Genomic DNA, 27,573 nt, shown 5'->3' on the forward strand with positions numbered 1-27,573 from the left:
TGAATTCCTAAGTATGTGCAGGATATGCCTTGGACTGGCTCGATGAAGTTGGGTGGGTGAGTTGTGAGTGGGTTAATTTATGTAAATTATCTCTGTTCTGATTGGCTGGCCTGTATTTTTAATTGATTTAAATAGTGGCCCACTTTGAAACACTGCTAATAACATCAGCATGACCCGAAAAAAGGGCCAAACATTGGACACATGTAAATGGGTTAATTTTGGTGACTGCTTTTACAGCTTAGCTTCCAGATACAGACTACATGGAGTATGCAGGCACTTTTTGAAACTTAAGCAATGTTTAAATCTGGCAGTTCAAATCAGACTTTCCTGATAAATTAACCAATAGAAATGTTCCAAAATGTTTGGTTTACATTTTTTGCCATTTTTTTAGAGATACAAGGCTTTTAAATGACAGCAACAATATACAAAACTCAACTCTGTTATTCTAAAAAGAAATCTAGGCCTAGATCAATGTAGACTTATAGTTGTTATGTTAATATGCTACTGTGTGTAATGACTTTATCCCTTTTGTATTGCAAAAAGCCACATCACCCAGAACAGTTATAATGAAATGAATGAAAGAAAAATGCTATGATAGAAAATAAAGAGGAGGCTTTAGTTAAGTTCATGAATGCCTATTTATTCAGTCAAATGTGATTCAGTGTTGTATTAGTGAGCATAGTATTTTGATGTGTATTGCACAGGTTTTCTGTAAGCCTATCAAACTGTTCTACGTAAGTAAACTAAGAAAATCAGGGTCTATAATATTCAAATAAAAACTAAGTTTAATAGCTTTACAGGTAGAAGGCTTGTTGCTACTTAAAAAAACTACAAAAAGTCATAAGTTAGAACTTTTATGGGAGCCACCACCGGGAGGCGACACATCTACATAATATCTAAAATTATTAATAACTGCACTACATGGAATAAACTGTAGCCGCATTTATTGCAGTAATTTTCATTTATTTTATTTATTACAGTGTATATAATTCTGCTTATGTTTGTGTGTAGGAAACCAGCTTTTAGTCATCAATATTTTAGGATTTCTATCTGTAGATACATAAGTCATTATTAAAAAGGTTACGATTTTAAATAGTTTTAAAATTGTTTTAATATTTTTATTATTAAAACGATTTTTTAATTATAAAAAAATATTTTAAAAAATCCATTAATTAATTTTCATTATATTTTTTCATTATTATTGTTTTATTTACCAGTTTGTTGAATTTAATTAAAATGTATATTAAATAAAAATGTATTTTAAAATGTGTCTAAATTTAGCACATTAAGCAAATTGAGCTCGCTGGTTAGAGGAAAGCTCGCTTGGGTCAGCTCACGTGAAAGAGTCGTGTTGATAACAGCCAGTCCACGTGGGTGAAATTCCTGCGCTGACTGGCCTGAGGTCGCTGCGCCCGCAGATAGCGAGTGTAGTTTTTTTCGCTCGGGCGAAGAGGTGGAAAGTGAAGCGCCGGTACTACATTACCCACAACCCCCATCGGCGCCGAGCGGTGCTCTATACCGGCGTGGTTTCTCGCAGACCGGCCGGTGAGTGAGAGGAGGAATGTGACTGCGGGAGTGCCTGCGATATTTCATCATTCACGAAGTGAGTCGATTCGCCCTTTTGTTGGCTTGATTGTTCAGGTTTCGGCTGTGTTTCATCTGTTTGATGGTTTCGGCGGAGTGTCATCAGCTGTGCTGTCTGTCCGCCGGTCTGTCCGTCCGCCCGCCCCGGCAGCTTCATGCTGAATCAGTTGGTTGAATTAGGGCTGGAGGTCCACTGCACTTGCGCCAACTTGTTTATTAGTTACGCGATACGCTGGAAAGTCCTGGAGCTGGTGTCTCTGTAGCTGTCATATCACTTCTTGCCCCAATTTCACTGACAAAATTCCCCTCTGTGAAGTGAATGTGTCAGTTTGGTGGTGAAACCTTACCCCCCACCATGTCGCAGGGGTCACCGGGTTTCAGCCCACGTGTCAGCTGTGCAAAGGTGCTTAAATGAACGAAAAAGGCGTCTGGCTTCCCCAGTAACACTAGCTAGCTATAGCTGGGTGGTTAGTACAGTATACTCTTATAGTTATACCATACTATGCTGACATAACTGTCCAACATGGTCAGCTTGCTCCCATCTCCCTTCTTTTTTTTTATCCAGATACTTAATAAATATACTAAATAAACATTTATCAAAGCTTAAGAAGCTTTTAGCAGGATACTGAGGCTGACGTCTCTCCAGCTGCCAGGTCTCCTCTTGCCTTCAGTACAGTAAAGTTCCTGTTTATCATGTGAATGTGTTAGTTTGATGAGACCCTACCCACACCATCTCTCAGGGGCCAGGAGAAAGCATCTGCCCTCCTCAGGAATAGCCTACAGGAGAGCTAGCTACCTGTTCAGTTATGGACCTCTGAGGGTCAGTTAGTAGTCTGACCAGACTCCAAATAAGGCCCTGTGGGTCTAAGTGGTCTGTTGTAGGTTTAATGTATGCTAATGTTAGCTAAGCTAGCATGTGGCAATGTCCATATTTTGACTCAAATAAAGGAATGTCAGTAATGTGTGATTTGGGGAAACCCGAATTCCTCTATTCCTTCAGGAAGATGCGAAGAGCAAGAATTCCTGTTAAGCCCAACATCAGGCCCGGGGGTCGAAGTGTTACCGCTGGAGAGCAGCCTTCACAAGCTCCCACAGATGCAGCAGTCACAGCTGAAAAAACGCTCAGACCATCACCCTCTCCCCAGAGGAGCCCACCAGTGGAAGGGCCTGCTGAGGCAGCGGGTGTTGAGAGCAACCCCACTTCACCTTCAGAGAAGACCTCAACTGATCTGTAAGTGGTTCCTGTCTGGAGATGATGGTTTGTTGTAAATTTAGGAAGTTAAGGCAGTTATAAGTTGAAGAATCAGAAGATCCGTTTTGTCTGATAATATCTGCCAGTGTGCTCCTGATCTTGGCCCACAGGAGTTTCCACCTGTTCAGTCATGGGCCTTTGAGGGTCAATTAGTAGTCAGTGTCATGTCCAGATAAGGCCCTGTGGGTCTATGTGGTTTCCATCTATGGGTATAAAGGATTAATGCAGTTTTTAAAAGTGACCCAAAGCTGTTCCCAACCTGGTCTGTTATTTTCAAATGTCACTGAGGGTTATGAGGTTGGCAACAGGATTTGATGGCGGACAATTTCTAGACTGTTTCTTTTCCTTCAAGGACAAAATGCCTCACGCCTGTAGAGCCCCTTATCCCTCGGGCGTGACACTGACTACAAAATAACAGCATACCCTAAGTGGTCAATATGGTTTTGTGGCTACAGGTTTTAGCAATGCGAGGTACTGTTGTGTGACGATGTAAGTATTCCGATGCTAATTGGTGTACATCGTCTTCCATTACTTGTTAGCTACATTAGCCTTGTAACTTCAGTGCAAAACCCCAAGCACGTCTCAGCTTATGGAAAACTCAAGTTGCTTAGCTCTTGACTTTCTGTTGAGATTTTTCTTTGCTTTACAGTTGATTTAGAAGTGATAGCACACCCTCTAGTGGCACCAGCACCATTCATTCATTCATGGCATTTAGCTGACGCTCTTATCCAGAGCGACTTACAAGGTTACTCGTATTTGGCCAATCTAGTCCAAGGACTCTTATCGGTGTAGTCACTGAGACTGGGAATCGAACCCCAGTCTCCCACATGAGGTAGCTCAGGGGCAGGTAGTGGTGTTATCTGTTGTGCCACACCAACCACCCCCCAGCTACAGTGCCACAGAGAGCTACAACATGTAGCTCAGACTGCTTTAAAAAAAAAAAAAAGAGGTTCAGTGCAAAGCAGCCACCCAGAGAGGGAGCATATTGTTCCGCTGGCTTAATAAGATCGACATCTTACTGACTGACTGACTAACTGCTGGTCCACCCTCGGACCACCCAGATAATTGTCATTCGTACAAGATCTACCTAGTTTTTAGTCGTTTGAAACAGATTTTTAATGCGGTAAATCGATGTAAATGTTTCAAGTGAAGCTTCTGGAAAAATCCATACATGATTTTTAGTTTTTTTAGGCCTCAGGCTTGGTGTAATGTGGGATTTGGGGAAACCCGAATTCCTCTATTCCTTCAGGAAGATGCGAAGAGCAAGAATTCCTGTTAAGCCCAACATCAGGCCCGGGGGTCGAAGTGTTACCGCTGGAGAGCAGCCTTCACAAGCTCCCACAGATGCAGCAGTCACAGCTGAAAAAACGCTCAGACCATCACCCTCTCCCCAGAGGAGCCCACCAGTGGAAGGGCCTGCTGAGGCAGCGGGTGTTGAGAGCAACCCCACTTCACCTTTAGAGAAGACCTCAACTGATCTGTAAGTGGTTCCTGTCTGGAGATGGCTGTTGTAAAATTGGGAGTGAGCTCATGACCAAAGCACTGGTTAATGTGATGGTTTTGCCTATCTCTGTTTTACACAGTTTTACCCTTTTCCCAAATCTAGTCAGTCAGCTGAGACAGATTTTTCTTGCTCTACATTTGATATAGAAGTGATGGCACGCCCTCTAGTGGCACCACCACCACCACCGCCGCCACCCCAGCTGCAGTGCCACAGAGAAGGGTAAGAATCACGGTCGCTCCAAAACTTCCCGGGCCTAAAGCCACTTCCACACCTCGACTGCTTTCCAGATTTCCTCGATCTGTGCCATCCACTTTACCTAGAGAGGCACCTCAGCAAGTTCCTAATGCAGAGACTGAGACTCCAGCTTCTGGAGGCTCCACAACCCCCACAGAAGGAGCCAGACAGTCTTCCACAACACCGACGCCGCCTTCTCCATGTCTCCCGTCAGCCTCTGGTCTTCCTAAGCCTTCCGCCCAAGAGAAGAAGTCAATGGAAGACTCTCCACCATCCCCACAGCATGGACAAGTGCCTCAGCAGCCTCCACGTGAGCTAGAACCTCACAAATATCCAACCTCAGCATCCGATATGCCCTCAGCCTATGTGAACCTGTCCCGTTGCGATGTGCCAGGGTCTCCCCAGAAGGGGGCTGCAATGTTGTCAGACAAGGAGAAGATCCTGAGAGCCCTCAAACTGAAGGAACTGATGAAAATTGAACGGAGGAAAGATATTAAGGTAAAGCCAGCCTTTGAGAGATCTAGCTTTTGCCCGTAACTGCATTCTCAGTAGTTGGAGTTTTTTGTAGATACCTGATTCTTACCGGTTCCTGGTTTTCCAGGCTCCTATTTGATGATTAAACACAGGTGTTTTAGTGTGTTGGTCTGAGCACCTTCACAGCTTATAGATTACTACATATTCTCCATGCTGTGTAGATGATAGAGACATGGTACATTAGTGCAATAACGTCCACTCTGAGTTTTTCATTGTGCTGCATTAGAAGGGGAGCAGAGGGACCAGACGCAAGCAAGAATACACTCCTGTAGACCGCAGTAAGATGACCATGAAGGACCTCATATACTACCTACCAGATACCAGTCCCATGAGGTAAGCACCTTTCATTCTCCCTTCCAGTGTGCTTCTTAATCAATTTTTCGAATCCCTTGTTTGAATGTTTTGTGTGATGTGCATTTCAGTGCGTATTAAGTTATCTGGCCATTAACAGGAATTCCACAGTGTGCGAGGAGACTGAGGAAGAGACCATCGTTCCACCATCGCCCAAGTAAGCTATGCCACCTCATTACTTGTTCATCTTCTTTGCTGTTGAAACAGTATATTGGCCAACTCTTTCCTACTGAAGGAACAGCGTGGCCAGCTCAAGCATGATCAACCAGAATAAGCTACCACCAGTATAACCAAGTGTGACCAACGTGACTAAAATCAAATGAAACACACTATGCTGGTCAGGAGCTGGTTATCCAGCTATCTTACCAGCATAGGGTTTGTTTTTGCCTGTATGACCAGCTTTTCAACCACCTTGACCATCATAAACCAGCTACCAGCAAAAGCTGCTCTTGATCTGGATTTTTCAGCAGGGACATTGGTAGAGCAGTACAACCAAATCCAAGGAATCCACAAAAAGTGGACTCTTACTCCATCACTCCACCACTGCATCAATAATGTGCACTCTTGGGGACAATATATGGGTTCCTTAATGGTTCTTGAGTTGTATGTAGAGTTATAGGAAAAATGTTTTAATTGCCATAGAAAAGTAATATTATCTGGAGGCTTTTCAACCTAAAGGTGTGTTTCTCACACTCTCCAGCCTCATTTATTGAAAGGGCTTTTTAAAGAACCAACCTTTGACAAGGTATTTAGGGTTATTTTATTGCATTTAAGTTATTCCACACTTTTTGACCTAATTTTTAAGAGTGTCCTGGCTTGGATAACAGATTTCTGGTCTTGAAAGTTACATAGCTCTCGACTGTGGCATGATATGGACATTACAATCTTTAGTATTTGTGTAATTGCTAATATGTGAAAAATGTTTAATTAAGTTTTTAGTTTTTAATTGATTGGTTAAATCAATCAGGATGCCAGAGAAGAGTCCTGGGTGGGAGGAGGATGAGGATGGAGAAGAGGAGTGTGAGGAAGAGGAGGCATTGATGCCGAAGGTCAGAGTTGCAGAGGATGGCTCGATTGTCCTGGATGAAGAGAGGTACCACTATTCAGCCTACAGTCACATCTATTATACATTTAGGAGTAGAGAAGGTGTTCTCTAGTGCTGGTTTGACCAATAATCCAACTTGCACCCCACATAGTTCCACAATGTGCCTACCCTGACTCAGGCTGCAGTGAATTGCATTGTCATTTATTCAATTATATTGTTACATTTCCTTTTAATAACCAACCTTCGGCCATTATATAATGTAAAAGTTCAAAACTGTAGATTTAAACTGGAAAATCCAGCAAACCTAGCAAATCCAGCTGAAAACTGAATAAAAGCGCTTTTTAAATTAAGCTCTAAATCTTCACTAGATATTACGTAGACCCTTTATACACGTGATCTGTCGTATTTATGACCTTCCCTATAGGAAATGTAATTAAATTAATGACAGAAATAAATTAATTAGATAAGGGACATGTCCCATCAAGCCCAAAGCACATGGACACACAGCATTTTCTCTTATTGAATGGCAATTCTAGGGTAGCGGGCAGTAGGCAGACGTGTATGTCATGAGTGCAGTAAGGCTCCCATACTGATGGGTACTGAACATCGCCTAATTTGCATGAGTTGTTCATTTGCATGTATTTGAAGCTGTAGAATAAAGGAATAACACAGGAGAGAAAAAAGGGAACTTTTTTTGGTAAAACTGTCTGAAGCTTCCTTCATCGTTTTTATCACTGGAACGGCAAAGCCAATATAGCTCACCAGTATCGCAAGCTTTGACGACATATTGGTGTATTTAAGAGACTCCAGTGCGTGGTGATTTGGACATGCAGTTCGCACCATGGGAAGCTAAATGTTTCAGTTACATCTTAGCTACATTAGCCTCATTGCTACAGTGCAAACCTAAAAACGCTTCAGATAGAAACATTTGATACTTGACCACACCATAACTTGAATGTTTACTTCAGTCTGACCGTGCGAATTCAGAGGACCTCTACAACCAAAGTGGTGGAGAACCCGACTGCTCTGTTTGAGCGAGGATCTACCACAACATACAGAAGCTTCAAAAATTGGAACCATGTGAAGAGCTGGTCAGTAAGAGGTGGGTTAACAAATCTCTATGAGCAATGTTATGACCTGGGTTTTGCTCCTTCTTCTTCTTCTTGCCGATGTTTACTGCGTGTCTGTGTTTCAGAGACGGACATGTTCTTCCTGGCCATCAGCATGGTGGGGACAGATTTTTCTCTCATTGGTCAGCTGTTAACTCACCGTAGCCGCTCAGAAATTAAGGTAATTCATTTCTTGGTCTGTAATTTAGGATTTTTAAATGATAATTGGAAATCTTAAATTTCAGTGTTTTTCTAAAACCATGTGACATGATTTGATTGATTTTTGAGTATTCATTTGATTTGTTTATTTGATTTGTAATTGCAGAACAAATTTAAGAAGGAGGAGAAAGCAAATGGGTGGAGGATTGACAAAGCATTCAGTGAGTAACTTCTTTTGTTTTTTATGTGTTAATACAGTCAAAACATAAAAAAAAAAATATTGTTGTGTACTCTGGAAGAGATTGCCTGCCAAATGCCACAGATGGATGTAGTTCTTGCAAGTAAAATTATTATTATTATTATTATTTTTTTTTTTTTCCTCAACCCACAAGGGAACAAGCGACCATTCGACAGGGAATTCTTTAGCTTTCTGCTGGAGAAGGTTTTGGCCAAAGACAAAGAAAAAGGCAAATCTGTCAAACTGGTCATGGCAACACCCAAGAAACGCCGGAAAGCCAGAGGTAACACCATTTCCCCCCCAGAAACAGAAGCAATAACGAATGCCCTGTTGGTTTAACATCTTAATATATCTATAGGTACTGAGAACATGGGCCCCTGCCTGTTTCTTCTGTTTGTCCATCAGGGAAAAAAGCTGAAGATGATGAAGAAAGTGTCTGTGTTTCTGTTGATGATGAACACTTTGATGAAGACTTTGACATGGAGGATGGAGAGCATGTGGAAGCAGAAAAAGAGAACAATGGTCTTCCCAATGTGAACGAGGCAGATGGGTCGGGCCCTGCCAAACGGAAGCGCAAACGCACAAGAGCTGATGGAGAGGGTATGGACAAGGAGGACTGCTCTGAGGAACAAGGCAAAAAGAAAACGAAGAGCAAACGTGCCAAGAAGACCAAAAACGGTACCTGCTTGTTTTTCTTATATTACTTACAGCCCAATCCATAAATCAGTGGGGTTTTCCCCCCAACCATTTATAAATATCTTAGGTAGTTAGAGACCCAGCTCTTATAACACAATATTATAACACCGAATGATATACACCAAGCCTATGTAAAGCTACACTTAAGCCTGTTCGTCAGATACGTGTGTGCTGGTCTAATTGGCCGTTTTTCCTTTAATGTGTAAGATACTTTGTACACAAGCAGTTTTACAACACCCCTATTATTTTCATTTTTATTGTCATTTAAGTCCAGTTAATAACCTGCAATAGTACAAAGATGTGCAGTACACTGCCAAAGTTTTAATAAAATTAACTTAACTTCTAAAACCAAACTAAACATCAAAAAATAGTTTTTGTTTTTAAACAAGTCATTAGTTAATAGCTTAAGCTACATTCACATTACTAGGCTGTTTCAGGTCTGTATGGGCATGGCAAATCTGATCTTCTCAAATCAGACTGGACTCACTTTCATATGTAGTGCTAGGTCGATCGCATGCTCTCACCATGAATAGAAAACCCAGAGCTGCAGGTTTGACGAGTGGAGTGACCATGAGAACATCCTTGCCACATGCTTACCTGTGCCAAACTTTTGACCAGTAGTGTACACCGATCAGCCTTAACATTAACACGGCTGATGGGTGGATTGGATATATTAGGCAGCAAGTAAACAGTCAGTTCTTGAAGGTGTTGTGTTAAAAGCAAGCATGAGGATCTGAGCCACTTTGACCAGAACCTGATTGCGATGTCTAGACGACCAGGGCAGGTCTTGTAGGGGCTTTCTGGTATGCAGTGATCTGTACCTACCAAAAATGATCCACTGTGAAACCAGCGGCAGGGTCGTGAGCACCTAAGGCTCATTGATGCACCTCACAACATACAAGACTTAAAGGATCTACTGTTAACGTCTTTGGTGCCAGATACCACAGAATGCCTTCAAAGGTCTTGTGGAGTCCATACCTCGAACACCCAGATCTGTTGTGGTGGCACAAGGGGGGGAAGACCTGCTCAAAATGATGTGCTAATGTTATGGCTGGTCTGTAATTTGAGGCCTAAATAATTGAGTTCAGAGGTATTGTTTGTCATTTCAGTGATTAACTCTTCTGAGGACGACGCTGAAGGCAGGAATGCAGACGGTGCCTTTGTTAATGCAGATCAGGAGAATGAAGCTGACTCCAGCACATCTGCCCGTAAAAAGAAGCCTACGCGCTCGAAAAAGGCTGAAGAGGAGCGGCAGCATGAAACCTCTGTTAAAGATACCAAAGCCAAAAGAAGCAGAAAGTCCCTCAAAGGTGCCACCCAGCATTTGACTTCAGATGCTGTTTACCGATGTTCAACTTATACTACCTTTTCTGGCCTTTAGAATTTACTAATTAAAATCTTGTGATGGCTTTTTTTACAGAATTGTAATTACATGCCGCAGCAAATGTTTGTTTTGTATTCACAGTAAGTGATAACCTTGAAGAAAGCAGCATTGTGGATGAGGAGGACTCTGTGGCTACTACAAAGAAGCGTAGACGCTCTGAAAAAGGTGACCCTACAGAAGACACACCTGCCAGTGAGAAAAGCAGCACAAAGAGGAAAAGGTCACAGAAAGGTAATTTGTTTCCACTTAAAGCAGCTTTATGGAGAGATAGTATTTCTTGCTCCTGGGTTCCCCCTACAGTTGGGAAGTGTAATTCTTGCTTTGAGCTGCCACTAAACCAGCATTTCTTGTGCATTTTTGTATGAGCGATACAGAACCTCACTGAAAGGGAGAGAAGTATGAGGACTGAGGCAGTAAAGTAATGTTACAAGGTTTTACATAAGTAGTGAATCGTGCAGGGCGGTCCTTGTTGAGAACTGCATAACGCTGCAGGACCACAGTTACGTAGTGCAGTTAGCAGTGTGCCGTAAGTGGAGTAGCAATGAAGTGTGACGTCACAAAGATTTTGTGGCTGTAATGTTGGGGTAAAGCTGCTACATTATGTTATTAAATGAATAAACTATATGGACAAAAGTATTGAGACACATGTTCGTTCATTGTTGTTTTCTGAGATCAAGGGTACAATTTATCCTGCTTTTGTTTGTGCGACTGTCTCTACTGCCCTTCTACTAGATTTTGGAGCGTTATTGTAAAGAGCATCAGTGAGGTCAGCATGTTGGATGATCACCTCATTCCCCAACTCCCCAACTCATCCCAAAAGTACTGGAAGGAGCACAAACAATCATTCCAGAGAACACAGATTAACTGCTCCCCAGCTCAATGCTGGGTGGCTTTGTATCCTGTATGGCATCAGGCATGGTGCCAATAGGTTCATGTTGATCTGTTCCAGAGAGTCCTAATCTTTTAGCAACACTTCTCTACCGGGACTAGAGAAGCTGTGTGCGTGTACATTTGCACATCTGTGTCAGCAATGGGTGCAACTTAAAGTAGTTGAATGCATTCATTAGTTGAGGGGTGTCCACAAACATTTGCACGAGTTGTAGTTGAAGTGTAGTTTGGCAAAAAAATAATGAACCCACTAATTACAAGCATATAAAAAAATAACAGTATGTCAAACTTGCGATGTGAGGCAAGTGTGTGGTGATTCAGACAAGCAGTTTGCACAATGCTAATTGGTGTACATAATCTATGGCACGTGCACTAGACTGAGATCTCAAATCTCAAGTTCAAAACTACAAGATGCGAATGTATGGCTTTAATTAAGATTCTGCTCTAACATTATGTTTCCTTAGGCACAGTCCTAAATGAGGGATCTGCAGAAGATGGACAAGCCACAGTAACTGCAGAAGATGAAGAGGTTTCAGAAGCTACAAAGTAACTGAGTCTTCATTCCCAGAATGTAATGTTCAGCCCTTGTCTTTATCTACTTCCTTTAACTAATCTCAAATTTGTCCTTGTTCTGCAATTTGTCAGAATGGACACTTCCATCCCAGCTGAAGTAATGGACAAGGCTCCAAAAAGGTCTGGCAGGCAGCCTAAGAAACCAAGACCTAGTCTGGCCACAAGTATATGCAAGAAGCCCTCTGAACCAGAAATGACTCCCCCGGCTGAAGAAGAGGTTCAGGAAAGTCAACATGAGAAGAACAGCATTGTGGAGGTGTGCAACAACGAAGGCAAAGGCCAGCTCAGATGGTGTCTTCTCTGGTTGATAATACTGATCAGCCATAACATTAGTACCACCAGCTTAATATTGAATAGGTCCCACTTGTTAATATTGAATAGGCCGCCACAACAGATCTGACCGTTCGATGCTAATGTGTATATGCTGCATGCAAAACCTGGTGTAATATGCAGGGATTTCATTCTTGTAGGGAGAGGTCAGACCTTTGGATGCTGGGAAACTCCAGAAACATGCTGTGGTTGTGCTGGAAAAGACTCCCCCAAGGTATTTTCTCCTCTCTTTAATTCCAGTCCACAGTGTCTAGTGAAGATGCTCTATGGATGGAGATTCATTAGAAAGCTTTTTCTAACCCTTTATCCACAGCAAGGATGTAGGTTTGATTTGGACATTGATTGGGACATATATTGTTCCATGGGGGGCCCCCTGGGAGCTGAGGCTTTTTGCATTTATGCTAGACTTCTAACCACAATTTTACATCATGTAGAGCCATCGGTAGAGCACGGGGCTATTGATTATCGGGTTGTGGGTTCGATACCCGGGTTCAGCAAGCGGCTACTGTTTAGCCCTTGAGCAAGGCCCCGCTCCCTGGACGTTGCAGCAGCAATGGTTGCCCACCGCTTCGTACATGTGTGTTGTCTGTCAGTATGCATGTTTGCTCACTAGTGTGTGCTGCATGGATGTGTTTAAAGGTGGAGGCCTGACGTACCACTGGTATTGTGATCAAAATAATCACCAGGTAGAGACATGTCCCTGTACACCGTCTCTACCCAATTCTAAGCCCTTGGTCCACAGCCATGTTCTAGGGTTTATTTTTATTATTAGAATCTTATTGATATTTGTTTTTTTTAATTGTACAAATAGGATAATAAACCAGCTCAGCCCTTCTGTACGACACAAAAGTAATGAAGAATCTGAGGATCCAGCTGCTTCTCCAGCTGTCTGTGAGGGATCCTCTGGCCAGGAGGTGAGAATGCGAAGAGCAGAAAAGGTGAAGCGGAGTTTGACTGCTGTCAAGAAAAAGGGAAAGAGAAAAGCAGGGATGGATCAAGATGAGGCCGAGCATGATCCAGGAGCCTCTGCAGAAGATCTCAGGAGTTCAACAGATCTGCTAGAGGAAATGGTAACTCAGGGATCTGAAGAGGCAGAAGCTGAAAACTCCTTGGACGAGGTGATCAAATGGGTGCTCTGTGCTTTGCCAAAAGCAATAGTTTGGCCAACAATCATTTATAGAATTTTTGTCTGATGGTTTCTTCTTCAGTTTGAGGCTAATGTAGACATCTTGTTCGGCACTCTTTCAGAACATGATTGACTTCTCATGCCTTCATCATTTACACAGTAAGTTCACCTATCAGCATGTGCGTCTTTGTGATTATTCATGCTCTCCTGCTATATATATATATAGTGAATAAATTCTCACCTAAAGGTCAGATGTTCCAGAGAAAGCCTATGGTGGTATTATCGCGTGAAGAGGTGTCCATGATCCTGAACGTTCAGGACCAAACAGCTGAAGAAGATCCTTCAGTGAGTCCTCTGGATTTATCACTGAACACTGAGCTGTCCTTTCAGCTCCAGTGCAGCAACCTCATGGATGAGAATAACGAAGCAGCTCAGGTTGAGTCTGTGCTTGAGGAACATGGAGACACTCTTCAGGAGATGGCTTCATGTAGCGTTGCTCTTGAGGAGAAGCAGGGCGAAGGCATGGGATTAAGTGAGCCTTTATCGGTAAGCAGAAAGCTTGAGAAAGCTTTAGCTGGTCTAATATTTTGGAATAACCATGGAAAGTAGTGCTTAGCTAATTTTCCTCCTCCTTCTTTTTCTTCTTCAGGGTTGGCCTGGTATCTCAACCCCAACAAACATTCCCTGCGTAAAATCAGAGGGTAAGATCTGAAACTACACTATAAATCCAAATTTATAGTGTATTTATAGTGTGTGTGCATTGCTGACACAATGCACACACACACACACACACACACACACACACACACACACACACACACACTTTGTCTGATCCCTGTAGAGAAGCCAATAAAATAGGACTCTTGAGCTCACTAACACCCATGTCAGAGCCTCACTGCAGTGCTCCAAAGCCTAGTAGAACACCTTCCCTGGACAGTGGAGACAGTTACTCCAACAAAAGCAGAATATACTCATTTTTTTAATACCCTTGATTTCAGACAAAGCAAGGGATGAACAGGTGTCCCAATACTTTTGTCCTTATAGTGTAGCAAAATAACCAGTAACTGCAATTTGTTTTGCACCATGATGCCCCTAAAACGCCTTGTTGATGACCCGTTTTAAAGTGTACCTGCTCTGCTGTCCCCCTGCAGTCTGCAGTCAGCTAGAGGCAAGCAGTATAGCAACCTCTTTCTTGGACTTTCCTGAACCACAGGTCAATCCCAAGATGGGTGAAGGTAAGTCCAAGGTATTGTTCATGCATCTTCAAAACTCATTCAAGTTGGACTAAACATAAGACTCTCTCACAGATGTCCCAGCATCAGCAAAGGATCCTGAGGGTCCTCCACTTGTGACCTCTACGGAGACTGTGGCTTCTAAGGATCCTGCCTGCGCCAAACTTGATGAATCTCTGCCTACGGAAGCATTAATAGCTGCCTTCCCTGAAGCTGTGACGCAAGGTGCTACACTGGCATCCCAGGCTGCAATGGAGGAATCAAAGACCTCCTTCTTAGAAACCCCAGAAATCAAACCGGGCTCTCAAGGGTCTGTTTTGACAACCTCTGAGGTCTTGATGAAGTTTCAGGGCTCCACACTGGGAACACCAGAGATTAAAGAGGGTTCACAAGGGTCTGTCTGGGCAACCATGGAAATCAAAGAGGACTTGCAAGCATCTTCACTGACACCTTCTGAGACCTTGAGGACCTCCCAAGGCTCTATTGAGACAACCTCTGAAAAAAAGGAGATATCAGAAGGCAAGAAGGGTTGTCAAGAAGAAATGGAACAAGCTACCATACCCAGGTACACTATTTGTCCAAATGTTTGTGGACACCCCTTCTAATAAATGTGTTCAGCTGCTTTAAGTTGCACTCATTTCTGACACAGATGTGCAAATGTGCACAAACACAGCTTGTCTAGTCCTTGTAGAGAAGTATTGCCAATAGAATAGAACTCTCTGGAGCAGATATAAACAAACACCTGATGGCACCATGCCTAATGCCAGGTGCGGGCTAGAATGTACAACACCCCCCCCCAGCATTGAGCTGTGAAGTAGTGGGAAGAATGTTTTCTCTGGAATGATGGTGCCCCATCCAATACTTTTGGGGATAAGTTTAGTGTTGAGGATGAGGTGGGGTGGTGATCATCCAACATCCTGACCTCACTATAGCTCATGCCGCTAAATGCAGTCAGATTCTCAGTAGAGACAGTTACTCCAACAAAAGCAGGTTAAACAGTTTAATACCATTGATTTCAAACAACAAATGATCAGGTGTCCCAATACTTTTGTCCATATAGTGCATGTAATCAAGTGTGTCCTTGCTGTCTTGTTATAACCTTCAGTGCCTTATATCTTATCCTTGTAACAGCACCAGATTATCTTCTGGTGCCTCTACTTCTTCTGAAGTTGTTGCCACCTTGAAGAGGAGCAGGTTTCTGAAGCCCAAGCCTAATCTGAGTGTGGCCTCTAAAATCAGGCACAGTTCTCCAAAACAAAAAACCAAAACAGAGCCTCAAAAAAGTAAGATCTGCTGGAACCATAAACGTATTATGTTAACTGTGACTGTGAAACAAATCATGTTGACTAAGGTTTTATTTTTGTCTTGGTGTTCAGTGTCTTCTGAGAAGCTCTTACCCCAAAACACTGATCTGGACTGGGATTTAAAAGACTTGAGCAAGGAGAGGCCCTCTAAAGAACAGTGGCAGTCTCAGCCCTGTTTGATGGATATGGAATCTGGAATGGAGAAAGGTCCCCTCCCCTCAGTCCCTACTTTAAGGTCTGACGTCCCCACACGCTGCAGTGGAAATCAAGCAGTTGATGGTGTGTGGAATTTGTCTGTTAGAAATGCTTCATGTTCTGCGTGTTAAACCACAGTCATTTATTCAGTGTGTCTTCTTCTGTTCATAGTTCCAGTTCTCTGTGATGCATCCCCAGCAGTCCTGGAGCCGAAACCTGTCGCCACAGTTTCTCTGAGTGCAGACAGTGCTGAAGAGGCTTCTGAGCAAACAGGCAGCTCTTGTGATGTGGATACGTATGTACCCGAGTTTCTTTGTAACCTCTGAAATCTATTAGCCTATTTATTAATATTGTCATTTTGTAATTATTGGATGAGATTAATTACACAATCATTAGAACAATAGAATAATCATGATTAAATAGAATGGATAAATAATAAAAATGGATATATCAAAAAATAAAACAAATAATAAAAGCATCTAATTGGTTATAAGCTTGATAAAAAAGGGGTGGTGTCCACTGAGCCTGCTTCTGGTATGCTAGAAAAAGTAGTAGTATGCTGTTATGTTTGAAACAAAGAGATTTTGAACTCATTTTTTATTGGTTTTTAAACTTTTCACAAATAAAAAATGTTAATAAATAGCTTTGTTAGAAAAAGGAAGTTATTAATAATCATATAAACTGTTCACTGAGTTAATATCAATTAATAGACTTGATGTAAGTTGCATAGTAGTGAATTTAATTGCCAATAGTAATTTAATTTAATCTTAATGTTAATAGTTTTTCTTTCTTTTTTTTGTTTATGAACACATTTGATAATTTACAGTAAAGATATAGTTATGTAATCAAGTTCAGTAGCCTTCTGAAAACTGAAAAATAAGTGGTACCATGAGATGAACGGAGCTATTCTTATCTCAATGATTTATTGCTTAACTAGTTTATTTGTACATGTACAATTGACATGAAATAAACAGAACTAACGAAAGGACTATCACCTTTGAGACATCGTAAGCAGGCTGCATCTCAGTTGTCCAGTGTCCAGTTATATCCCCTTGTTGCCCAGACCTGGTGTAGAACTGCACTGAATTGGGCAAAGCTCAGATTGCATCTTGTATTAAACACATTGACCATCTAAATGGTGTCCTATATGGAAACAGTTCGAACAAAAAGGTGACAGATTTTTCAATGCTCCAATAGGAGACCACCTTGTGCAGCTAAAGCAGAAGACCTCCATATGGCGGATACTTCGTGTAGCTGGCCTCTTCCCACACAGTCTGCCGAGCAGGAAACCACAGGGCGGATGACTGGGAACTCTGAGGTCAGTTGAGACCTGTAGCTATTCACTTTCCCAGTTTAGATCAAGCAGACTTGTCCATAAATGTGCAGGGTGACTGATTGCCCTTTTTTGTATTTACAGGAAATATGTACTCCGGCAGAAGTCATCCAGCCAAGCGGAGGTGAGCGTAATTCTACTTTGCGGAGGTCTGTAGAAACCGGTGACCTAAAAGAGACTGAATGTTGTTGAAACTGCTTGTTCGCTTGTTTTCAGATGGCAACAGGGAGGAGGAACCCACCTTCATCTTGACTTTGTATGAGATCCCAGTCACTGAGGCCTACCCAGCTTCAGTCAGTAATGACCCTGTGGTGATCTCGCCACTGCTGTTTTCAGACCAGCCTCCGTTACAACCTGCATCAGAGGCTTTCAGGTTACCCTTGCCTCCATAGTTGTTAATTGTGTGGTTTTGAGTGTTAAAGTCTTACGTGCAGTCATTTGCAACCATTGCATTTGGTTTGATCTTACAGTGCCTCTCAGTCGCTGGAGACTGCACACGTTTCACACAAGGAGTTGTCTGTTGTGGTGCTTCCACCTGATGAAGCAAATAGGGGATCATCAGTGTTTGAGAAGACTGTGCCTGGTAAGTGGAGAGGCTAGGGAAGTCTAGCGGTCTCATTGTTATTTATAAGGTAGTGCTTAATCACATGATGATAACTGCACTATAACTGGGATTCCTGTAGAGTTTACCTTTACGTTTTTGAACTATATTATATAAATATTTTACTCCAGTAACTTAAGTTTGCAGAACAAAAGTGAAAATGAATAGTGAATGTTACTTCAAATAAAATAACAAATTTAATTAATACTTGAACATAACATTAACATTTCATGTTTTTCTTTTTTAAACTTCAATTTAAGGTCACTTAACGTTTACAGTGCAGGCATAGTTACATAATCTGTAATTTGTCATTAATTTCAAATAAGTTTCAAATGTAAAACACCAGGCTTTTGTCATCAATACTGATAAGTCTTCATTTTCTGTGTCAAGAACCTGGAGATACGATACGTATCACAGTACAGGGATTCTGATTCAATATATCTCCATGTATTGTGACACTGTAAGCCAGGATGATGTACTGCAATATAAAAAATACATTTTAATTAAATTTAGGAAAACTGTATAAAACTAGTATAAAATAACACCATTGTATGTATAAAATCTGAGTAAATTCGAATCCCAGTTGTACTGCTAGCCATTGACAGCCGAGGCCCCAAGAGAGCACAATTGGCCATGCTCTCTTCAGGGTGGGTAGGTGCTCTCCACCCACATCACTTTGTTGGAGTCGGGTATGATGCTCTTTCCTCCAGGCACGTTTGTTGCCTGACGATGTTGTTGTTGTTGTTTTTTTTTTTATTATTAAAAACAATTTATACAAACAACACCATCATATGTATAAAATCAGAGTAAAATATACAATATAGTTTATTTATTTATTCATTTTTTAAATTGTATTTTATCCAATCAGTACAGTGGGATCTAAAGATTGAGTACAACACTGCTATCTAGCGCTCAGGCTTTAAACACAGCACTAAATGTGCCATTGTCTGACACCAATCTTTACATATAAACTATTCTTTTAAAATCAATACTGTGTTTTTGGAAATTGGTACAATATTACAAAACAGTTTTGCAATCTATTTTCCTACAACCCCTCATTTATTAGGGTTAATCTAAGTCTCAAGGTTGGTGTATCAGTTAGAGCTGAATGTTATCTTACTAGTTAATGGTAATGGCACTAAATTGTCTTCTGAAAATCAGAGCCTGGTAAAGAACTTGACCTACCAACCCTGGCCCAAGAAACACCACAGCAAACCATAATGCCTCAAGCGAAGAATGCGGCTGGTGAAGTGTCTGCGAAGCTGGATGGAGAAGATATATTAGATGTTCCAAATGCAGAATTAAAGTCTGAGAGCAAAGAGGGTCAAGAATTGGTCCCAGTTGAAGATTTGAAGCCCAGACATCAGAGCACACCATTCCCTGTTAGGGTTTCAAAATGGTAAGTGAATAGAAGAGACTCCTTTAGTATTTTGCTAGCATGATGAAAGTAGCAGTTTGAGGTTTTAATTGACATCAATATCATCATTGACCTTGCTTTAGCATCGCCCCAATACCTCAAGACGCTACACAGTGTGAGGGGACTTCCCACATGAGGTTGGCTGATGTGTTTGTTCCTGTTTTGGAACTGGGAGACGATTTTACAAAGGACACCACTCCCTATGAAGAATTAGCAAAGGTATATTCATTCAATTCCATTCAATTCTGAGAACTATCAGGAGTTAGTAGTTTTTGATGCCACCCTTTTTTTCTTTATGGGGTTGTAAATGTATTATGTGAGTAAAGCATGGCATTATGTTATCCTGTGCTGATTGGCACAATTGGTGGTCAATACAATTACTAAGGCTGGGCTCAGAAACTGTGCTCTGCACTTGTAAAAATCATCTCCATAATATTTAATAGCAGCATTATGTAGCATTTTAGCCAGTGATAGTTCTGTATCTCTCAGCTTGTCCAAACATGTGAGTAGGCATGTACTTTTTGCAAGGTGCAAATGAACCGAGACTGAAATGTTGTTGGTGGGAAAGATACAGAAGATAATTAATTAGAAATTATTAATATAGGTATTAATCTAAGGAGATAGAGGCTTTTTTGTACCAGACAAGACTTTTATCATAACTAGAGCTATTTTACATGTCTGTAAAGCGCACTGGACCAGTCGCATACTGATTAGATAGGCTGTAAAGAGTAAAGGGTGCATGCACATCACCTAGTGTGTCTATAAAGCAGTCTTGGCTGCTAATACTGGACCAAGGAACTGATTAACAGTCACCTTATTGATAGTGGAGCAAGTTTATCAATTGACCACCTAGGCCTAATATCAGGTCATTTAGGCTGGAGTATGTCTGTGTACTTTAAGTGTTTTGTTGTGTTGAAAAGATTTGTGTACAAATATATTTCCTACAGCAGGAATATTCTCCAGCCAGATCATTATTTATGACAAAGGAGAACCAGAATAGGCCATCATTGGCTGAGGAGGAAGACGTACCTGCCAGCAGCAGAGGTCAGAGAGACTAAGTTAATTAGTTTTTACTTTGTTCTGCCATTGCTGGTTCTTGGAAATCATGATGTCATTTTCCTCTGATCTGTTTAAAGATTGCAAGCTGGAACCTCCCTTGGTGAAAATAGCGTCTGTTAAAGAAGAATCCTCCAAGGCTGATCAACCAAACTCCTCACAGATCGTCCTGCCAGAATCTCTGCAAAGCACAGCAGCTCAGGCAAAGCAGGAGTCTAATACGGTTTCAGAAAAAGCTTTAGAGAAAGAGCACCAGATTACACTGTCCCCTGGACGCCTCGCAAGATGGTAAATGATGTTGTTGTTGTTGTTGTAGTCTTTTCTTGTCCTTCTGCTTATTCTTCTTTCTCCTCCTTTTCTTCCTCTGCTTCTTCTTTTCTTACTTCTCCTATTAATCCTACTTCTCCATCTTCTCTGTCTCTTTCTACTCTCATTTAATAAGGTATGGACTGCTTGTCCTTACTGTCAATGTTGTGTTTTAGTGTTGGCTCGGTATCTCAGGACTCTTGCCTTGTTCCTGCTTCTGAGGTGGTACAAGATGATGTCAAAATGGAGAGGGCAGCATCTGTGAGTAGCCCTTTCTTTCACCTCTAACCTGGAACATTACACATACAAATAGGTCACCTCTGCCTGTGAACCTGGTGGTGCTGTTGTTTTGCTATGCTTTAGATTTATGTAACACATTTACCTCATTAATCTGTTTGCCTGTAATTGGTTACAAAGTAAGATCGTAAAAAATATTCATATGTGATTGACATGAATTACTGTATTTACAATGGTGACGTTTTAAAGAGGGTGGGAGGTGTAGGTGTGACGTAGTAAGATGCCTTTTTACATGACTTGTTAATTATCTTCAGAATAAAACCATTTGATCCAAAGACTTTTAATCAGTGACCTGTCAACTTCAAGCACACGTGTTTTCTTCATGCTGATTTTGGTTTTATTCAGATTATTCAAATCAAAATATTCTTTAACAGGAGGACAAGATAGCAGTTATTCCAAGTCATAAACAAGTTCTGGGCAGTTGGCAGAGCATCAGGCCTTTTGGCAGAGCCTCACATTCAACAACAATAACTGGTGATGATAAAACAACAACGCCTCTGAAAAGAAGAGGTGAGGAAATGCTGCTCATCTTCGGGAGTGTGTAGTCCAGCTAAACACTTACAAAAGTGACAATTCAATTGTCGGTATGTCCTCATCTAATCATCATCTTTTTTATTTTTTTTTCCTTTTTTTGTCGTCTCATCATAAAAGCCAAGCTTCAAGTGAAGCCCAGTCTGGTCGAAAGAAAATCTGTGAAAAACGAATGCCCCGAATTGCCTCAGTTTGACTTAGCAGCCACTCAGGTAGACCCAGCACACACCATCTTCTCAACGACCCAGCAAGCTGAGCTTGAGACAGAGGCCAAGATCTCAGCCAGGGTCGCCACCGAAGAGGCTACAATAAAACCTGATCTGGAGTCAAGCTCCGACACCAAAGAAAGCTCCTTAGCGACTTCCCACGAAGTAGCAAACCTGCAACCAAGCCACGAGAACATGTCTTTAAGTGGGATGATGACGACAGCCTCATGGTAAGAGAACACCGAGTGCTTCAGAATTCAGACAGTCCGGGCAGGGTCTTGACTCCGCAAGGGATTGTGTGTGTGTGTGTGTGTGTGTGTGTGTGTGTGTGTGTGTGTGTGTGTGTGTGTGTGTGTGTGTGTGTGTGTGTGTGTGGCCCATATATATTTATATATTTATACATATATTTTTATTCAGTTCCTCACTCATAACTTCATTTAAGCTTTATAATAGAAGACAAATAGTTCCAGGTAAGGATGAATAAGGGTGCTGTCTTTATTGTTGGATGCACTGCAGTTTCTGAGCAAGCATGCATTCACATTGTATAGTGTATTTGTTTTTGTGCTCAAAATGGTAGTTGGCACAAACTAATTTAATTATTATTAATTTATTTTTAATTTGAATTTATTTAATTAATTATCATGAATAAATGTAATTTTGTTGTTGTTTCTTCAGTTCTGGTTGTCTGGACTCCGAGGAAGTTGGAGAGGACTGTGAGGGTGTTTCTCACATGGTGTTGGCTGACGTCTTTGTTCCAGTCTCTGAGGAGATGGGAAATGATTTAAGCCAGGACTTGATAATCCCTGTAGACGACAGTGGTCATGAGAAGGAATTCGGTATTCCAAAGAAGCCAGGTCACTCTAAAAAGTTTGGAAAGGTAAGGCTCTTTTTTTTTTGTTTTAGTTTTTCTTAAGAAATTAAAAACACGGTTAAAATTTTGTATTAGGGAATTCTGAACTATATCCACAGGAATTTGCATTACAGAGGAGAAATGCAATTTATGTACAACTATAAATGTATTAAAAATGACTTTTAGGATGGTTACATTTGTGTACAACAAGTACAATAAATTAGTCAAATTTATTGAATGCCAGTGTGTGTTTATTTAGATTTCTTTCTTCAAGCCATGATACTGATGTGAATTTAGTATCCAGCAACCAGAATTCAGACCTGCTGTGTGTTGTGTGCTTGATTCCTGTAGGAGGAACAAAATGAGCAGGTCAAGCAAACACATGCCAAAACTGACTCCTCAAAACCATCAAAGATACAGAAAGTAGATGTCCTAAAAGTACAAGATGCCCCTGAAACAGAAGCAAGTCCAGAAGCCAAAGACTCCGGCTCAGACACAGAGACTATAGAAGAACGTCTGCAGAGACAGCATCAGATCATGCCATGCGCTGTGAAGATCTCAAGATGGTAAGAAATCTGCAAATTTTCACTGCTTTGCTTTTTTAGCATCACTTGCTGATCTCCATTACTGAGCTTCTCTCGAACCTGTTGTTGTTGTTGTTGTTGTTTGGGTTCCATTCCACAGCACCGACTCCCAGCCTGTGGTGTTGGAAGAGATTAAAGAAGAAACCGAAGGTGTTTCGCAGGTGGTTTTGGCCGATGCCATAGTGTCGGTCTCTGAAGAAGGGGGAGAAGACGCAAGCATAGATTGGATGGTAGGACGAGATACTCCCTTTGAAAAGAAACAAGATTGGGAAGGTTTGATTCCAGAACGAATTACTAGCCAGTTTTACTTTTTGGATGCAAATGTCCAGTACAACTGACTTGGAAATTACCCAGACTTTACCTGGCCTTGGTACAGGGAGGCTGGCAGGATAATGTCTGCGTGAGCCCAAGTGCAAACAGAGCAGGTAATTCTCCATAGACTTCACAGTGGCCAAGTTGACAATGACATTTCTTATGCGACTGGCGCAAAACCTAGATTCTATGCTATTTCTGGAGCGTACTTGCTGTGCATCATGTGCATCATGCCGTGCCCCCCTTTGCCTAAACCATGGACACTGTACTTTGTGTGTGAAAGGGCATCTCCAGATAATCTCTGGACACTTTCTGGAGTTTGTATGTAAAAACAGCTATAGATTCACAGCTTTTCATGATTCACCTCATCACAGACACGATTCTTTCACTAGGTTGCAGAAGACGGGTTGCGTTTCATATCCTACACTTACACCATGTGTCTGTTTTCTTTGCATTTGTTGCAGCAGTTAAAACAGACAGCACCTTCCAGTCCCCCATCTACTCCATCAAGGGAGAAGTCAGTACAGAGGAAGACCCAACCAAAAGAGAAAAAATCCCCTGCGAAGAAGAAAGGTAGTAGTTAGAAATAGTGCAGCGCTATGCTTCATATCCATTCATCGTGGGTTTGCATTATTGCTGTGTGCTGTGATCTCATTAAATCATAATGAATGCAGTTTTTTTTTTTTTTCCCCTCTGAAAAGGCAAATTGCTGGTGAAGTTTCCATATTTTAAACCGATGGTCAAGAAAGACAAATCCTCAAAAAGTGACTCGTCTGAATCGGAAGAAGGTGCTTTGAAGCTGCCGCAGGCCGCTTCCCGAATGCGTCAGCTAAGCATAACCGATTGGGCGAAGCAATCGGTTCAGGCAGGATCAAAACTGGCAGCTGAAGATCTCTCGAAGACGTCTCGAAAGGAGATGAGCCAAAGATGTTTACAAACCAAAGAAGGTTCTCCCTTGGTTTCTACTGAAACTGAAGACTTGGAAAGACTGAAGACTTCAGCAAGGTGAGAGGCTTCTCTCTATGGAGAAGATGCTTCATCTTTTTCTCTTTTTGATGGCACAGACATGAAACATAGTTCCAACCCTCTTTACCAATGGCTTTGACCTTCAACATAAACAAACTTTGTACATTCAGGGAATATACTGCATACTAAGACTAGAGACAGTAAAAAAAAAAGGGGGGGTGAAGCTCTGCTTCTGTTGATTGGTTTGTGGCACCGGTGAAGCCTGGAGCCTGTATAACCTGCATATCATAGCATAGCTTAGTTTTTATATTGTAACGAAAACACTGATTCTTTCTGAGTCTTACAGCATAGTGTTGCTTCATCTTTGGATGTGTATGCTTTGATTAATAATTATATTAGTGCAATATACATGTCCCATTGACACCTCCTCTATTTCTGGACACCTCCTCTATTTCTGACACCTCCTCTATTTCTGATTTAAAGTTGCCTGTAAAACTCTTGGTTCTCTAATAGAAGTCATTCTTTTAGTGCCTGGAAGCTCATCATTTCCCCTCCCTCTGCTTTTGTTTGCATAGACCATAGCCGCAAATCCCCTCGAGTGGAAACAAACTCTGAGGCCAAAGAAGCCTTGTTGTTAGCAAGTAGCCCACAGTCTCCGAAACGCTCAACTGTCTGGCCAAAAGTTGTCCTGCCTTGTGTACCAGTACCAACTTCTAAAACAGGCTTTTCCTCAGGGTTTTTTATTTTAGCTGTATCATTCTGATTCCTTTCTCATATTTATCTTCTAGACCAGAGCCTGCAGCCCCTGAGGAGAATGAGAAGACTCGAGAAGGAGATCCTTCCACTGCTCTGCTGCCTGCCTCTGAGGATACTGGGGAAGCGAGCACAGTCACTGCCAAGAGACATGAAGTATGTTTCACAGCTTTTTGAGCATGTCTGTGTATTTGTTTGTTTGGTTGTTTAATATTGAATATGTTCAAAACATTTCACTGAAATATTCTACTGACATTTCTTCTAGGAGTCTGCTGAGGAGCCATCAGTCTCCCAGATGAAGAAATCACCTGTCAGACGGAGAGGTGAGGGAGTCGTCTGATCTCTTTGTGTTTGATTTCATATCAAGTGATATCTGAGATATTTTAATATGATTTAAACCTTATTAATATACGATTTTAATATGATTTAAGTCCTGTTATTGCCATTGACAGCAAAAAAAATGAAAAAATGTATGGTATTAAACCTGGCAATACAGAACGGAAATCAGATGTACATAAATTTGATTACATAACTGCTTCATTAATTATGTAAATACACTTAAATCCAACAATGCAACAGTAATAGCTCTGGACACCCAAGGGTTAACAGTGTAGTGTTTTTTTTCAGTCTGATATGCTGCTGATTGAACTGCTCCCACTTTTTTTCTCTTTACAGCCAGGCTGCAGGTGACCCCTGCAATAACGAAAAGGACACATGCTAAAGATGAAGGTGATCAACCACAGTCAGCCCTGCCCACCTCACCAACCCGGCAGTGCACCAGGGCAGCTGTAGCAAAGAAGGATTTTGACAAAACGTCTAGGAAGCCGACAAAAGATGTGCCTAAAGCATCCCGAGTGGAAACCAACTCTGAGGCCAAAGAAGCTGCGTTGTTAGCAAGTGACCCACGGTCTCCGAAACACTCAGCTGTCTGGCCAAAAGTTGTCCTGCCTCGTGTAACGGTACCAACTTCGGAAACCGGCATTTCCTCAGGCTCCTCCACCCTGACCTCCTCCCCACTTAGGGTCTCTACGCGCATATCCCCACCATTGACTCCGCAGAAGGTAAACATGAGGATCCACACTGGCAAAGGAGACTAAGTTCATTTGAAGGGCCCATGTCCTTTACACAGGCGGTTTTGGTTACTGTACCTGTACTGTAACAGATAGAGGTTATGCACTGACGTCGTGTTCCAGCCCTTTTAGTTGGACTGAGTGGCAAACCATTCTGCAATTCAGTTAAATGCGAGTGTTTTGGACCGTTCTCAGGCACATTTAGTTGACTCGTTCATCCAGGTGTGCTTGCTCTCCCTATTAATCGAACTTAGCATGTTGCTAAATTAACAAATGAGTTATGGTTAGCTTTTTTTCCAGCTGTTTTCGGAGTGACCTAACCAAACGGTAAACTTCCACACGTTTTGGTTCTGTGTCTGGATTCCAGAATTGCTGTGATCCATTTGTACAGTCAGTCTCTCAACATCCGTAACTGATGTCTCTTCTTTTTTTGCATGAAGCTGAAGACGTCTCCCCCCGGCGTTGCTCCTAAACGAGGTTCTCCTACGTCCAGTGAAGACGAGCCATCCAGCATATCTCACTACTTCCTCACTGATATCTTCACTGAAGTAGAGGATGAAGACTGACTGCTCTACTTACTGAAGGACTGTGTTTATGTTTCCTGCTCTTACCCCCCCCCCCCACACACACACACACACAAACACACATTAACAGTTACCAAAGCAAGTGTTTCAATCTATTTATTTTAAGCATTATCTTTACTGTCCTTATTTAACATTAAGTAAATGCTGCAGTGTTATTTTAGACATTGTCTGTTGTTGCTAGAATGCGCTGCTTGTTTCTGTTTGGTTACACTTGCTTCATATTTATTTTTGCTGAATATTAAAGCTATGTATTGAAAGCTTTTATCGACAGTTCCCAGACAGACATGATGATTTAACCTGTCGATAAACTCTGTTTTGAAGGTATTACTGGTGCTTTATCTTTGAATGTAACTGAGGCGGGGACTGTTTTTCCAATGTGCAATGTGCCTAATATTTGGGACAGTGAATGTGAAACTGCAGGTTCTTATTATGCAGTTCCTTGTTGCCTTATTTATTTCTTGGTTCTTTATTATTAAACACTGTACTTGTGCATACAGTATGTGGTACTCTCATTCTGTCTCATTCTGCTTTTCTCTCTTTACATGATCAGTTATAAAAGTTACTTATATACATACATTAATCCCTTAAATAGGGTCCCTGTAGTTACTGAATAATACATCTTAGTGTGTAATAAGCCGCAGAGTGTTACGTTAAGGGGTTAATGTTCTATATTTGCCCCAAAGGCTGAACTACTGTGTTATTATACATGGGAATATGAGCAGAATTGTGTAAACCATTCAAAGACCTCAAATTGTGTTTGCTGGGTGACACTTTTTTTTTATTGATTTTGGATTTGATTTGTACTGAAAATAGGGCTGGGAGGCATGGTAAAAATACTATATCACAATATTTCTAGACTATACATGATATTTATCACGATCTGTGCAACCACAGATATCAGTAGCAACAGATTCTTGAAAACTACTACTCAGATACTCTCCCGTACTGAGTACAGTGATTTTTATTCAA

General features: G+C 41.5%; 1 protein-coding gene across 1 annotated transcript; it reads left to right on the top strand.

Annotated features, from left to right (window-relative positions):
• The first annotated feature begins 2,588 nt into the window (after positions 1-2,588).
• Positions 2,589-27,062, top strand: bdp1 (BDP1 general transcription factor IIIB subunit). Its single transcript, XM_072665320.1, is given in 44 exon segments — positions 2,589-2,815; positions 4,487-5,072; positions 5,335-5,441; positions 5,560-5,616; positions 6,427-6,552; positions 7,473-7,606; positions 7,700-7,794; positions 7,939-7,993; positions 8,165-8,293; positions 8,416-8,688; positions 9,816-10,016; positions 10,172-10,321; positions 11,443-11,524; positions 11,624-11,807; positions 12,022-12,095; positions 12,693-12,999; positions 13,130-13,166; positions 13,255-13,553; positions 13,657-13,708; positions 14,159-14,242; positions 14,324-14,804; positions 15,371-15,522; positions 15,616-15,822; positions 15,910-16,033; positions 16,936-17,056; positions 17,156-17,195; positions 17,288-17,444; positions 17,542-17,654; positions 18,834-19,071; positions 19,173-19,308; positions 20,037-20,147; positions 20,234-20,433; positions 20,628-20,712; positions 21,123-21,258; positions 21,400-21,715; positions 22,161-22,362; positions 22,687-22,901; positions 23,020-23,149; positions 23,696-23,804; positions 23,933-24,236; positions 24,986-25,106; positions 25,216-25,273; positions 25,626-26,011; positions 26,461-27,062. Coding segments are annotated over 44 exon segments (7,527 nt in total). The 3' UTR covers positions 26,587-27,062.
• Positions 27,063-27,573: the final 511 nt, after the last annotated feature.

Source organism: Salminus brasiliensis, chromosome 20 (genome assembly GCF_030463535.1).
Source record: "Salminus brasiliensis chromosome 20, fSalBra1.hap2, whole genome shotgun sequence".
In the NCBI taxonomy this organism is placed as follows: domain Eukaryota; kingdom Metazoa; phylum Chordata; class Actinopteri; order Characiformes; family Bryconidae; genus Salminus; species Salminus brasiliensis.